This window comes from Bos grunniens, chromosome 15, assembly GCF_055505025.1.
Source record: "Bos grunniens cultivar Pamir isolate PY7600 chromosome 15, Bosgru_T2T1.0, whole genome shotgun sequence".
In the NCBI taxonomy this organism is placed as follows: domain Eukaryota; kingdom Metazoa; phylum Chordata; class Mammalia; order Artiodactyla; family Bovidae; genus Bos; species Bos grunniens.
In genome coordinates, this window is record NC_141179.1 from 22,854,625 (window position 1) to 22,869,585 (window position 14,961).

A 14,961-nucleotide genomic window follows, 5' to 3' on the forward strand; every position below is an offset into this window, starting at 1 on the left:
GAAAGATTGAAGGCAGGAGGAGAAGGGGACGACAGAGGATGAGATGGTTGGATGGCATCACCGACTCAATGGACATGAATTTGGGTAACTCTGGGAGTTGGTGATGGACAGGGAGGCCTGTTGTGTTGTGGTCCATGGGTTCGCAAAGAGTTGGACATGACTGAGTAACTGAACTGAACTGGTGACTCGGTGGTAAAGTATCCACCTGCCAATGCAGGAGACATGGGTGTAATCTCTGGGTCAGGAAGATCCCCTGGAGAAGGAAATGACAATTCAGTCTAGTATTCTTGCCTGGGAAATCCTATGGACAGAAGAGCCTGGCGTACTGCAGTCCATGGGGTGGCAAAAGAGTTAGACATGACTTAGTGACTAAATAACAATTCTTGGCAGAGTGAGGGTGAGGCTCCTCTGCATTGTAGCATGTTTAGCAGCATCCTTGGCTCTTACTCGCTACATGATAGTAGCATCCCCCACTTGTAACAACCAAAAAAACTTTTCAAACATTGCCAGATGCCCCTCTGGCAAAACTGAAAAATTGCCTTGTTGAGAACCAGTTGTCCAATAGAAAGGGATAAATTGATGATGCAGAATAATTTGGCAAGGAACCAAGTTCTTAGATGTAAAAGGGGATGAAATTGCTCTTGGGTAGGTATTAGGACAGTTTGTTTTTATAGGAGGGAAGAGAATATGGGGTGGTTTTATAGGTTTGGTGGCAGCAGAGGAGGGTAGAACCTCTCTGGTTGCTGCTATTCAGTAAAATATAAAGTGAGCGAGGATTTCTCTGGTGGTTTACTGGTTAGGACTTGGTGCTTTCACTGCTGTGGCCCGGGTTCAATCCATGGTTGGGGAACAGAGATCCTGCAAGCTGCTCAGCATGGCCAAAAACGTATAAAGTGAGGGGACCTGTGGTAGAATTAGTGTGGGAAGGTTTGAGGTTAGAGAGTGTGAAATACTGTTCTCTGAGATTGTGAAAGTGACTTCAGAAGAAAGAATTTATCTTCTCGGTAGTTTTGTGAGTCTATTTTAGATTTATGTCTCTGGTTTATAGTACAGTCAGTCAGCGAGGTATGTACTTGTTTCTCCCAGCAATATTGAACAACTGTGGTGCTGGCACTGAGAAGGCATGTGTTACAGAGCTTGCCGGACAGTGATGGTAACAGTGATCCGTAGAGTGTAGCCTGGGTAGGGAGGAAGTGAAGACAGGAGGCTGACAACAGATGATGGGAGTGGAGGAGTCAGTCTTGATGAAGTGGAAGAAAGTTTGCAGTGGGTGGAAGGAATGGTTTAAAATAAGTGAGCTGAGAGGATCAGCAGTTAGTGTTTTCTGACACCCAAGTCAAACATGAAATGTAATGTTTTCTTCCAGACCATCAGTCAGTTCTGTGACACCACCCGGTTAACCAACAGTTCAATCCTATTCTGACACTAATTCTCCAGAGTTAGCATCAGACTCCACAGGTTAAAGGGTCCAGTCCCACAAGTCTGCCCTCATTTCAGGGGGCAGTTGCGAGTCCTGGGGACCACCCATATTTCTTTTCCGTGGGCTACAAACCAGAAGTTCCTAAGACCCCCCTCCTCAGGTTTGATAATCATTAGAATGATTCACAGAACTCAGCAAAGCACTTTACTGTTGCCTATTTATTGTAAAAGATACAACTCAGGAACAGTCAAATGGAAGAGATGCATAAGAGAGTGTGGGTGCCCTTGTGGGAGCACCACCCCTTGGCACATTAGTATGCTCACCAACCCAGAAACCCTCCAGGCCTGGTTCAGGAGTTTTATTTTTATAGGGGTGTGGTTGCCCCTTTTTATTTTTATAGGGGTGTGGTTGATTGTACCATTGTATGTGTGTGCTCAGTTGCTCAGTCATGTCCGATTCAGCCCGCCAGGCTCCTCTGTCCATGAGATTTTCCAGGCAAGAATACTGGAGTGGGTTGCCATTTCCTTCTCCAGGGGATCTTCCTGTCGTAGGGATCAAACCTACATCTCTTCCATCTCCCGCATTAGCAGGCAGATTCTTTACCACTGCGCTACCTGGAAAGCCAGATTGTATCATTGGCCATTGGTTATTGTACTCAATCTCCAATCCTCACCCCACCCCCTTCCCAAGGGACAGGTTGCTCACTAAAGTTGACCAAAATGTGATCATTTTGGGAGAAGCTGTTTTGAAAGCCAAAACCCTGATGTTCAGAGTTTGATTTGTCTCAGAGCTACCCACATTATGGTTTATATTGCTTTGATGCAGAGCATTCTTACGTCACTGCCCCATTTTATCTTCATGACATACCCATGAGCAGGGGCTGGTATAATCTATTCTACAAATGAGACTAAAGAGCAGATGAGATTAAGTGACTGTAGTCATCTGTCTAGTTTATATTTGACAGCAGCCCTACATTTTTCACTCCTAGTCTAGTGTTCTTAGAGAAGGAAATGGCAACCCACTCCAGTGTTCTTGCCTTGAGAATCCCAGGGACAGGGGAGTCTGGTGGGCTGCCGTCTGTGGGGTCGCAAAGAGTCGGACACGACTGTAGCGACTTAGCAGTCTAGTGTTCTTCCTTTTATACTATACTGCCTAATGACTATCTGTTACTCCTTCCTAGGGAGATAGGCAAAAGAATTTCAAAGATTTCTACCAACTCCTAATAAGACAGGTCCTGCAGTTTCCTCATCTTGAGGAACTGCAGGGTCGAGATCAGCCTTGGTTGCGAAGGAAGGTTATGGTTTCTGTCCTTTGTAATGAGGGTGATCTCATAGTACTGCTGCCTCTGTTCTAAGCTCCTGGTAATACACAGTCTTAGCCAACCAGTTTTCATAATGAAGGAAAGGACTTGGGATGAACTGCACACAAGAATCCTTTTTTTAAACATCTTCTTTGGAAGAAGATGAATCAGTTTGACCAAATTCTTTTAGAAGTGTGCAAGGGTAAAGGGTATTTTAATACTGAATTTCCTTAGAATTAAGATTCAGGATTATCTACTTAGGTGTAATGTTAAACCTAAGAGACCATGAATGGGAGGAGGAAACAAACTGAATGAAAGTAAAACTTAGCCTTGTTGAGGGAACTTTGAAGATCTTTCTTCATGTGTAACGTGATGGCTATTTCCTTCATAATCTTGTAACACAAGCCAGTATAGAGCCTTGGCTGCTATGAGAAAGTTGTGAATGATGGAGACCACATATGGATTGAATGATTCTGAAAGATGAGATCGTTGCATTTGAAAGTTATTCATGCTATTTCATGCTAAAAAAAAAAAAAGTTACCTGATTTGTCCAAAATAATTGTTATCATGTCTGTAGAAAGATAATTCTTTAACATCAAATGAATGTAGAACCGAAATGAGATCTTTTCAGAGTTAAGAAAGGGTATTTTGGAGCTAACCAAGAAGAGGTGACCGAAGCTGGTATTTTTTAGAGAAATGTTTAAGGGGCATGGTTGAGGCAGTGGCCCCTTCAGAGGGTCTGTCTCTAGGAGCTTGTGCTTCTGGATCACAGTGCTGATTTCCTTGAGGAATCCGCGGTTCACTCTCACATACGTGGTATTTCTGTGTCTCCTCCAGGGACAGGACCAGATGGCAGAATCATCAAGAAGGACATTGACTCTTTTGTGCCTACTAAAGCTGCTCCTGTGAGTTCTATTTGGCTTTTAAATTCCGGTTGCAGTTTCCTCTGCAGAGTGCTTTGTCCAGCCTGTTAGACCCTTGCATACAGTGAGTGAAATAGCTTAATCAGCGCTGTGTTTTCTTTGTCTGATTTTACTGGCTGACAGTACATAAGTATGAATGTGTTGTTATTCATATACAAAGGTGCTATGGTGATGGTTTAGATGCTAAGTCATGTCCGACTCTTGAAATCCCGTGGACTGTAGCCTGCCAGGCTCCTCTGTCCATGGGATTCTCCAGGCTAGGATACTGGAGTGGGTTGCCATTTCCTTCTCCAGAGGATCTTCCCGACCCAGGAATTTAACCCTGGTCTCCTGCATTGCAGGCAGATTCTTTACCAACTGAGCTATGAGGGAAGCCCCAAAGATGCTATACTACATTGAAGTTCTTCGAAATTGTTTTTGTTTTTTTGAGTAGAGGTACTAAATTTTTCCTAACATATTATCTCACTCAGACACTATTTTTAAAAGCATGCTTGACTTGGATTTGAGTTTTATGTGGTTAATTAGTCCACAGAGGGATTAAATCCACATAGTCAACTCTGATTAGCAAAGGTGCTAAGATAATCAGCTATAAGTAAGGATAATGATTTAGTTATTTAGATGTTTGCTTTAAAATGAAAGATTTGTCGCTATTTTTTATTGACACTATTCAGGAAAATACAATACCTTCTTTGTATTTATCTCAATCTTTTCAATTTAAGAATGCTTTGTTTTTCCTGAGGAAAATATTGCAAAAAAAATTGTTTTGATATAAACTAGTCATAGAAAAATGACACTTAAAATATGATTACCCAATTCCAAGTATGAAAATTAAAAACAACTTTTAAACAAGCACAGTCCAGATCTGAGTCCCTTTTGCTCCCTTGGGATAGAAATAGTTATTTTTCTATAAGCCCTTTAATTTTTACTTTGCCATATGTAAAAGAATCACTAACAGTAGTTCACACTTGCTGATGCTAAGACTAAGCCACAGTTACTAAGAACCTTTTTACCTCTCTCTAGACTCCAGCAGCCGCCGTGCCTCCCCCAAGTCCAGGAGTGGCTCCAGTTCCTACAGGTGTCTTCACAGATATCCCAATCAGCAACATTCGCCGAGTAAGAGTATTACCATAACTCCAGACCTCAAGCTGTTGGGGGCATCTTTACTCTGATTGTTCAGTTGTATTCATCGTTTAAAACACTAAGAAGAGACTTTTTAAAAATTGTAGATCTTTGATGATTCATTTAGTAGATGTTTGGTTTGGCCAGTTGAATTCTTAGAATACACAAACCCTGTGTTCTAATTAAATAGTATTACAGGGGGCTAAGTTGTGCTACAGTCCTACATCTTTCAGTTCTAATAATATATCGGGTAAGCATCACCAGGGAGCAGGATAAAGGGGCAAACAGAGCCCTGAATAGATAACGTCTCATCTCAACTCAAGATAATTGATTTTTTAATCTCTTTTCATTTCAGGTCATTGCACAGCGGTTAATGCAATCTAAGCAAACCATACCTCATTATTACCTTTCTATTGATGTAAATATGGGAGAAGTTTTGTTGGTACGGAAAGAACTTAATAAGGTAAAAGGTCTGGAAATTCCACCTCTATAAATTCTAAAAATCTTGGTTTCCCTCACTGAATATTTACATTTTTGTCGCTGTATTGTATTTTGTTATAAATGCCAGTTGATGATGGAAAGTGGATGTCATCTTAATTTTAACTTGCAGAAAATATCCTGGAGAATTTTCATTTTCTAACCCTTGATTAAAGCTTATCATTAAAGTCGACTTTGCCATGGATCCATTTTAGCCTAACATAGTCACTATGATTCTTTGAGACTACTTGGGTCTCTTCGGGTAGGTAAGAAACAGTGTGTTTGCTTTGTCTTCATACCTACCTAGTGCTTAGTTATTTTGTAACTTACAGACGCACCTAGAGCACCCCTTGCTGCTGCTAAGTCACTTCAGTCGTGTCCGACTCTGTGCGACCCCTTAGATGGCAGCCCACCAGGCTCCCCCGTCCCTGGGATTCTCCAGGCAAGAACACTGGAGTAGGTTGCCATTTCCTTCTCCAGTGCATGAAAGTGAAGAGTGAAAGTGAAGTTGCTCAGTCGTGCCTGACTCTTAGCGACCCCATGGATTGCAGCCTACCAAGCTCCTCCGTCCATGGGATTTTCCAGGCAAGAGGACTGGAGTGGGGTGCCATTGCCTTCTCCGAGAGCACCCCTTAGCAGGAAATTTAACAGTTGTAATGGTCTACGTTAGAAAAGATGAAAAAGAAACGACTTTTGGTTTCTTTTCATCCTTTTTACCTCAGGATATTTGTATATTCATCCCCTCCCACCTTCTCAAGATTATATAGTTTCAGTCTTCGCGAAGAGAACTTAAGAAACTATAATGATTTCTTTCTTTTGCAGATGTTAGAAGGAAAAAGTAAAATTTCCGTCAATGACTTCATTATAAAAGCTTCAGCTTTGGCATGTTTAAAAGTTCCTGAAGCAAATTCTTCTTGGATGGACACAGTTATAAGACAGTAAGTATAACCCTTTTAGGGAAGGTGTGTTCTGTATCTATCTATCTGTCTGTCTATCTATCTATCTATATATATATATACACATCAGCAGGTTTTTTTGTGTGTTGTCTAATGTATAAGTAGGAGTGCAGGGAATAAGAAGAAACAATGCAGAGTGGGAGATGATTTCCATAGGCAAAACAACTTGAAAACAACATAAAACTGCTTCTGAGACCATGCCAAATTTAATCAGTAAAGACTACAGATGCTTAAGAGTTCCGGGAAGGGAGATGAGTGTACAGATATGTATAATTAAATTGATAATGACTCTCACAAGGCAGGATTGAGATGGTTTTGTTCACCAATTAGTTCTGCTAAACTTTAGTGGTGGCAAAATTGAAAGCAAAACCAAAAAAGCAGTATTTGTTAATATTACGGTATTATGTGACTGGCATGGTGCTTAGTGTCTTTCGCATGTTGTCCCATTTAATTCTTAGGACCGCCTTATGAGGTAGGTGCTTTTACTCCTATTTTCCAGATGAAGGAATAGGCTCAGTAAGTTGAGTTACTCCCTGAGTTCATATGTTAGTAAGCAGCAGAACTGGGATTGGAACCAGGATTCTGACTCAGTCTAGCCTTTCTCTACTACATAGATGGTTTTGTATTATTAAATTTTTATTACAGTAACAGTATATACTTTATAATATTAATTCGTGGCTTATGGTGACCTGCTCAGCCTTTATCTGAGATCCACTCCCAAGAGGCCAACACAGCCTTTATTTAAACTATTATTTCTTTTGGTATTTACCTTTATATTTCTTTGGGCTTCCCTGGTGGCTCAGATGGTAAAGAATCTGCCTGCAATGCAGGAGACCCAGGTTTGATCCCTGGGTTGGAAAGATCCTCTGGAGAAGGAAATGGCAACTCACTCCAGTATTCTTGCCTGGAGAATTCCATGGACAGAGGAGCCTGGTGGGCTGTAGTCCATGGGGTTACAGAGTCAGAAATGACTGAGTGACTAATTTTACTTTTCATATCTTTCTTTTTTTTTGATGTGTTCACTTACTTTAATAACACTACATTTACCATATTATCACCATGGAATGTGAATTCAGGTTAGATAGGAGAATTTCATCAGTACAGCAAAGCAAAGTTTGTGGTATACCAAAGTTTGCATACTGTCTGACCAAACCAGCTTGCTCATAAATCACTTCCATTATAGGCAATTTATTTAACTTATGATTCTTTTAGAGAAAATGAACATACTGCACACATTTTAAAAGTGTTTTTCATTTACCTTCGCATTAGCACTTAGAATGCACATTTCTATTTCAAAATAACATTTAAAATTATTCTAATATAACAGCAGGAAAATATAATTTTGCAATTACAAAAGAGCTAAAAGGGATCTACAATTAAGTTATTCTCATGTTTACAACTACGATTCTAAAATAAGTTATACTTCAAAGTGGCTGTTACCAGCTTTTTTATGTTTGGTTTAAAAACACACACAGACTTTCAGGGAGGTTTATAACGTTGTATTCCATGCCGTGTTCTGAAAGGGTTCCTCAGGAGCCAACCAGCCCTTAAAACAGTACTTAGTCCATAAGGCAGTCAGAGAATTTTAAACTAAGTGGGGTAAATAGGATTCCTACCTTACATCAAAAGCATATGATTATTCTGCAGCCACTGGGAGCATTTTCAGGATTGGCATGTTGTCTTCTTCAAAACTAATTTCATCAGAAGGGTTTAAGAAGGTGGACACGTAACACTAGCAAATATATTTAAAAGTGACATGTTTCTTTTGTGCTAATCTGACTCCCCTGAGTGACCTAGCTAGTGAACTAGTCACCAGTAACTTGGTCACCAGGCAAATCAAGCCTGCAAGAAAGGAAGCCAGTATTCAAATTACCATGTTCTTGTCTGACCCAAATAATTTATTTTCAGCAGAAACATATAACCTCAATATGAGATGTCTAACTAAAGCAAGCACTGCCAAGACCAAGATGGCATCTCCTCTTCTAAGGTTTAGGTTTTGCCCAGAATTCTTGATATGGGGAATCGCCCATATCAAGAGCCATTGCTCCCACAAGAAAGCCTTGGACTGCCACACGCATGTGGGTCAGGTGAACAGACAGTATTTCTCCTGCTCTTCCATATATGTTATCCATATGCAATGATTGCTGCAAAACGTGCCATTCCAGTGGGAACAGATGGTGCCTCTCTAGGTTTTCAGATGAGTGTAGAGCCCTGATCTTCATCATATGAAGAAAGAGAAGCGTGTCGCTTGACATGGTGGTTGAAGAATCTTAGACAATTACAGGACGTTTCAGGTTCCTACTGGCTTCTTTTTTTTTTTTTCCTACTGGCTTCTGACCTGGCTCCCACATATGCCGTCTACCTTCATATTTCTACATAACATTTTTCTGTTGCCTTTTTGTCAGTTTTTCATTTCATTTATCACCTTTCTGTTTAAGAAGGTTAAATTTTAGCTTTTTTGTACCCTCTTTACAAACACATATACACAACCCATCATCCAGCCAGATTGATTATAGTATAGATTTTTAAATTGCTTATCATCATTTCTTTCTGAAGTTTCTTTCAGAAAAAAAAAAGTTTCAGTTTCTATCTGAAACTCCCCAGGAAAACTAAACATTTCCCGAGACTGAAAAATGGTTTACTGATTCTGATTTTCGTCTTGGTTACCCTGCCATTAGAGAACATCTGAGGGTCTTACTATTCTTTAGAGACTATATTAGTTTTCTAGGGCTGCCAGTACAAATTACCACAAAATTTGTGGCTTAACAAAAATTTACTCTCCTAGTCCTGAAGGTTAGACGTGTGAAATTAAGGTATTAGCAGGACCATGCTCCCTGCACAGGGTCTTGGGTGAACTCTTGCTTGTTCTCTCCAGCTCTGGCGGCTTCGGGCATTCCTAGGCTTGGGGCTGCATAGCTCCAGCTTCACATGGCCTTCATGTGTCCATGTCTTCCCTTCTGTCTCTTACAAGGACAGTTGGCATTGGATTTAGGGCCCACCCAGATAATCCAGGGTGTACTCATCTCAAGGGCGTGAGTGTATCAGTGAAGACCTTTTTACTAAATATGGTCACATTAATAGACTCTGGGATTAAGACATAGACATAGCTTTGAGAGCACAGTTGTGAACATTTGACGACAATTCTTTGTACTGACATATGTCTTCATTTCTTTTGGGTAGACTCTTTGGAGTGGAATTGCTGGATTGTAGGGTAAATTTATGTTTAACCTTTTAAGAATATCTGAAGGAAACACTACTTAGATGAAAGGATGGTGGTTGCAGCTCAAGTTCTATGAATTATTTATTAATCCTTACCAAATGCCCTTCATTCATTTGTTCATACAGCTATTTAACAAATATTTATTGAACATACAGTGTTAACTGGATTTTGTTGTTGTTCAGTCGCTTAGTCTTGTCTGACTCTGTGCAATCTCATGGACTGCAGCACACCAGACTTCCCTGTCCTTCACCATCTCCCTGAGTTTGCCCAAACTCACATCCTTTGAGTCAGTGATGCCATCCAACCATCTCATCCTCTGTCGCCCCCTTCAGCCCTCAGTCTTTCCCAGCATCACGGTCTTTTCTAATGAGTTGGTTCTTCACATCAAGTATTGGAGTTTCAGCATCAGCCCTTCCAATGAATATTGAGGATTGATTTCCTTACGATTGCCTGGTTTAGTGATGAACAAGATAGGAAACACCATCCCTACTCTATTAGGAATATTTTTAAACATTATTGTAATAACAGGATAATTTAATTAAGAAAGCAGTGCTGCTGTGTGATACCTTGGCCAGAGCCCAGCTGTGGTAGCTGCTGAGTGTCACTGTAATATTAGAGCAGGTCCCTATGTTTGCAACTGGCAAAAGCCTGCTGCCTCAGGCCAGCTTGGGCACACTGAGGGGTTTGGTACCCATAATCTCCAAAGAGCTGGAGTTCTTTTTTCATGTGAAGTTTTAACTTTTCTAAGTTGAAGGATAGTTGATTTATAATATTATATTAGTTTTAGGATTATGACATAGTGATTCAGTGTTTTTGTGGATTGTACTCCCTTATAAGGTATTACGAGATAATGGCTATAATTCCCTGTGCTCTATAATATATGTTTGTTGCTTATCTATTTTATACATGGTCGTTTGTATCTGTTAATCACATATGCCCAATTCGTCACTCTGCCCTTTCCTCTATCCTTTAGTAACCACTAGTTTTTTTTCTCTGTTTCTGTTCGGCAAGTATATCCATTTGTATTACTTTTTACATTCCACATATACAATATACAGTATTTGTCTTTCTCTGATTTATTTCCTGAAGCATAATATTCCCTAGGTCTATCCATGTGGCTGCAGATGGTAGAATTTCATTCTTTTTTTATGGCTGAGTAATATTCCTATGCATGTGTATATGTGTGTGTGTGAGTGAGTGAGATGTCTGTTGTCTGTTGATGGGCACTTGGACTTGGGTTTCTTCCCTGTCTTTAATTGGTATGTTCATTTTTCTGGATATATATACCCAGGAGTGGAATTGCTGGATCATATAATCAGATCAGATCAGATCAGTCGCTCAGTCATGTCCGACTCTTTGTGACCCCATGAATCACAGCACACCACGCATCCCTGTCCAACACCAACTCCCGGAGTTCACCAAGACTCACGTCCATTGAGTCAGTGATGCCATCCAGCCACCTCGTCCTCTGTCGTCCCCTTCTCCTCTTGCCCCCAATCCCTCCCAGCATCAGAGTCTTTTCCAATGAGTCAACTCTTCACATGAGGTGGCCAAAGTACTGGAGTTTCAGCTTTAGCGTCATTCCTTGCAAAGAAATCGCAGGGCTGATCTCCTTCAGAATGGACTGGTTGGATCTCCTTGCAGTCCAAGGGACTGTCAAGAGTCTTCTCAAACCACAGTTCAAAAGCATCAATTCTTCAGCGCTCAGCCTTCTTCACAGTCCAACTCTCACATCCATACATGACCACAGGAAAAACCATAGCCTTGACTAGACGGACTTTTGTTGGCAAAGTAATGTCTCTGCTTTTGAATATGCTTTCTAGGTTGGTCATAACTTTCCTTCCAAGGAGTAAGCGTCTTTTAATTTCATGTCTGCAGTCACCATCTGCAGGGATTTTGGAGCCCAGAAAAATAAAGTCTGACACTGTTTCCACTGTTTCCCCATCTATTTCCCATGAAGTGATGGGACCGGATACCATGATCTTCATTTTCTGAATGTTGAGCTTTAAGCCAACATTTTCACTCTCCACTTTCACTTTCATCAAGAGGCTTTTTAGTTCCTCTTCACTTCTGCCATAAGGGTAGTGTCATCTGCATATCTGAGGTGATTGATATTTCTCCCGGCAATCTTGATTCCAGCTTGTGTTTCTTCCAGTCCAGCGTTTCTCATGATGTACTCTGCATATAAGTTAAATAAGCAGGGTGACAATATACAGCCTTGACGTACTCCTTTTCCTATTTGGAACCAGTCTGTTGTTCCATGTCCAGTTCTAACTGTTGCTTCCTGACCTGCATACAAATTTCTCAAGAGGCAGGTCAGGTGGTCTGGTATTCCCATCTCTTTCAGAATTTCCCACAGTTTATTGTGATCCACACAGTCAAAGGCTTTGGCATAGTCAATAAAACAGAAATAGATGTTTTTCTGGAACTCTCTTGCTTTTTCCATGATCTAGCGGATGTTGGCAATTTGATCTCTGGTTGCTCTGCCTTTTCTAAAACCATCTTGAACATCAGAAAGTTCACGGTTCACATATTGCTGAAGCCTGGCTTGGAGAATTTTGAGCATTACTTAACTAGCGTGTGAGATGAGTGCAATTGTGTGGTAGTTTGAGCATTCTTTGGCATTGCCTTTCTTTGGGATTGGAATGAAAACTGACATTTTCCAGTCCTTTGGCCACTGTTGAGTTTTCCAAATTTGCTAGCATATTGAGTGCAGCACTTTCACAGCATCATCTTTCAGGATTTGGAATAGCTCAACTGGAATTCTATCACCTCCACTAGCTTTGTTCATAGTGATGCTTTCTAAGGCCCCCTTAACTTCACATTCCAGGATGTCTGGCTCTAGGTCAGTGATCACACCATCGTGATTATCTTGGTCATGAAGATCTTTATTGTACAGTTCTTCTGTGTATTCTTGCCACCTCTTCTTAATATCTTCTGCTTCTGTTAGGTCCATACCATTTCTGTCCTTTATCGAGCCCATCTTTGCATGAAATCTTCCTTTGGTATCTCTGATTTTCTTGAAGAGATCGCTAGTCTTTCCCATTCTGTTGTTTTCCTCTATTTCTTTGCATTGATTGCTGAAGAAGCCTTTCTTATCTCTTCTGGCTATTCTTTGGAACTCTGCATTCAGATGTTTATATCTTTTCTTTTCTCCTTTGCTTTTCACTTCTCTTCTTTCCACAGCTATTTGTAAGGCCTCCCCAGACAGCCATTTTGCTTTTTTGCATTTCTTTTCCATGGGGATGGTCTTGATCCCTGTCTCCTGTACAGTGTCACGAACCTCATTCCATAGTTCATCGGGCACTCTATCTATCAGATCTAGGCCCTTAAATCTATTTCTCACTTCCACTGTATAATCATAAGGGATTTGATTTAGGTCATACCTGAATGGTCTAGTGGTTTTCCCTACTTTCTTCAATTTCAGTCCGAATTTGGCAATAAGGAGTTCATGGTCTGAGCCACAGTCAGCTCCTGGTCTTGTTTTTGCTGACTGTATAGAGCTTCTCCATCTTTGGCTGCAAAGAATATAATCAATCTGATTTCGGTGTTGACCATTTCGTGATGTCTATGTATAGATTCTTCTCTTGTGTTGTTGGAAGAGGGTGTTTGTTATGACCAGTGCATTTTCTTGGCAAAACTCTATTAGTCTTTGCCCTGCTTCATTGCGTATTCCAAGGCCAAATTTGCCTGTTACTCCAGGTGTTTCTTGACTTCCTCCTTTTGCATTCCAGTCCCCTATAATGAAAAGGACATCTTTTTTGGGTGTTAGTTCTAAAAGGTCTTGTAGGTCTTCATAGAACCGTTCAACTTCAGCTTCTTCAGCGTTACTGGTTGGGGCATTAGACTTGGATTACTGTGATATTGAATGTTTTGCCTTGGAAACAAACAGAGATCATTCTGTCGTTTTTGAGATTGCATCCAAGTACTGCATTTTGGACTCTTTTGTTGACCATGATGGCTACTCCATTTCTTCTGAGGGATTCCTGCCCGCAGTAGTAGATACAATGGTCATCTGAATTAAATTCACCGATTCCAGTCCATTTTAGTTCGCTGATTCCTAGAATGTCGACATTCACTCTTGCCATCTCTTGTTTGACCACTTCCAATTTGCCTTGATTCATGGACCTGACATTCCAGGTTCCTATGCAATATTGCTCTTTACAGCATGGGACCTTTCTTCTATCACTAGTCACATCCACCGCTGGGTATTCTTTTTGCTTTGGCTCCATCCCTTCATTCTTTCTGGAGTTATTTCTCCACTGATCTCCAGTAGCATATTGGGCACCTACTGACCTGGGGAGATTCTCTTTCAGTATCGTATCATTTTGCCTTTTCATACTGTTCATGGGGTTCTCAAGGCAAGAATACTGAAGTGGTTTGCCATTCCCTTCTCCAGTGGACCACATTCTGTCAGACCTCTCCACCATGACCTGCCCATCTTGGGTTGCCCCACGGGCATGGCTTAGTTTCACTGAGTTAGACAAGGCTGTGGTCCTAGTGTGATTAGATTGACTAGTTTTCTGTGAGTATGGTTTCAATGTGTTTGCCCTCTGATGCCCTCTTGCAACACTTACCGTCTTACTTGGGTTTCTCTTACCTTGGGCGTGGGGTATCTCTTCACGGCTGCTCCAGCAAAGCGCAGCCATTGCTCCTTACCTTGGACGAGGGGTATCTCCTCACCGCCGCCCCTCCTGACCTTCAACGTGGGATAGCTCCTCTAGGCCTTCCTGCGCCCCCGCTGCCATGGCTCCACGCCCGCGTTGGGTAGCTCTTCCCGGCCGCCCCCCCTGACCTCGGACGCTGGGTATCTCCTCTCGGCCGCCCCGCCTGACCTCGGACGCGGGGTAGCTCCTCTCCGCAGTTCCTGCGCCGTCGCAGTCTGGTACTCTGAGCTGCTGCCCCTGACCTCGGACGTGGGGTAACTCCTCTTGGCCGCCGCCCTTTGGCATGGGGTCCTCCCGGCGCAGCCGCCGGCGCTTTAGTGCACGCCGGTCGGCGCAGCCGGATCATATAATAGTTCTATTTTACTTTTTTAGGGAACCTCCATACTCTCTTCCTATAGTGGTTGCACCAGTTTATTAATGCATTCTCACCAACAATTTATAATTCATGCTTTCTCACCCTTTTCTTCCTTGCCAACATTTGTTAACTTTTTTCTTAATTGCAGAACACTTTAGCAGGGGCCCTTACACAGACAACCCCTATGGAGATCATGATACAGTTCAGGAGTTTGGAAACTTGGTTGGGGGGGAATATAATTCTTTTTTAAAAATCTTTATTGTGATATTTGGGCTTCCCTGATAGCTCAGTTGGTAAAGAATGCGCCTGCATTGCAGGAGACCCCAGTTCAATTCCTCAATCAGGAAGATGTGCTGGAGAAGGGATAGGCTACCCATGCCAGTATTCTTGGGGTTCCCTTGTAGCTCAGCTGGTAAAGAATCTGCCTACAATGTGGGAGACCTGGGTTTGATCCCTGGGTTGGGAAGATCCCCTGGAACAGGGAAAGGCTACCCACTCTAGTATTCTGGCCTAGAGAATTCCAT

The 14,961-nt window shown here is 41.7% G+C and overlaps 1 protein-coding gene and 1 pseudogene across 1 annotated transcript in view; one reads left to right on the forward strand and one right to left on the reverse strand.

The window, feature by feature from the left end:
• DLAT (dihydrolipoamide S-acetyltransferase) overlaps nt 1–14,961 on the forward strand; it is a 34,713-nt gene that overhangs the window by 14,745 nt on the left and 5,007 nt on the right. Inside the window, exons 8-11 of the mRNA XM_086339194.1 lie at nt 3,558–3,625; nt 4,664–4,756; nt 5,118–5,225; nt 6,062–6,177. Of these exons, the coding sequence (XP_086195320.1) occupies nt 3,558–3,625; nt 4,664–4,756; nt 5,118–5,225; nt 6,062–6,177 (385 nt within the window). The remainder of the gene's footprint in view (nt 1–3,557; nt 3,626–4,663; nt 4,757–5,117; nt 5,226–6,061; nt 6,178–14,961) is intronic.
• Nucleotides 8,178–8,563, reverse strand: LOC147357431 (HIG1 domain family member 1A, mitochondrial pseudogene; annotated as a pseudogene).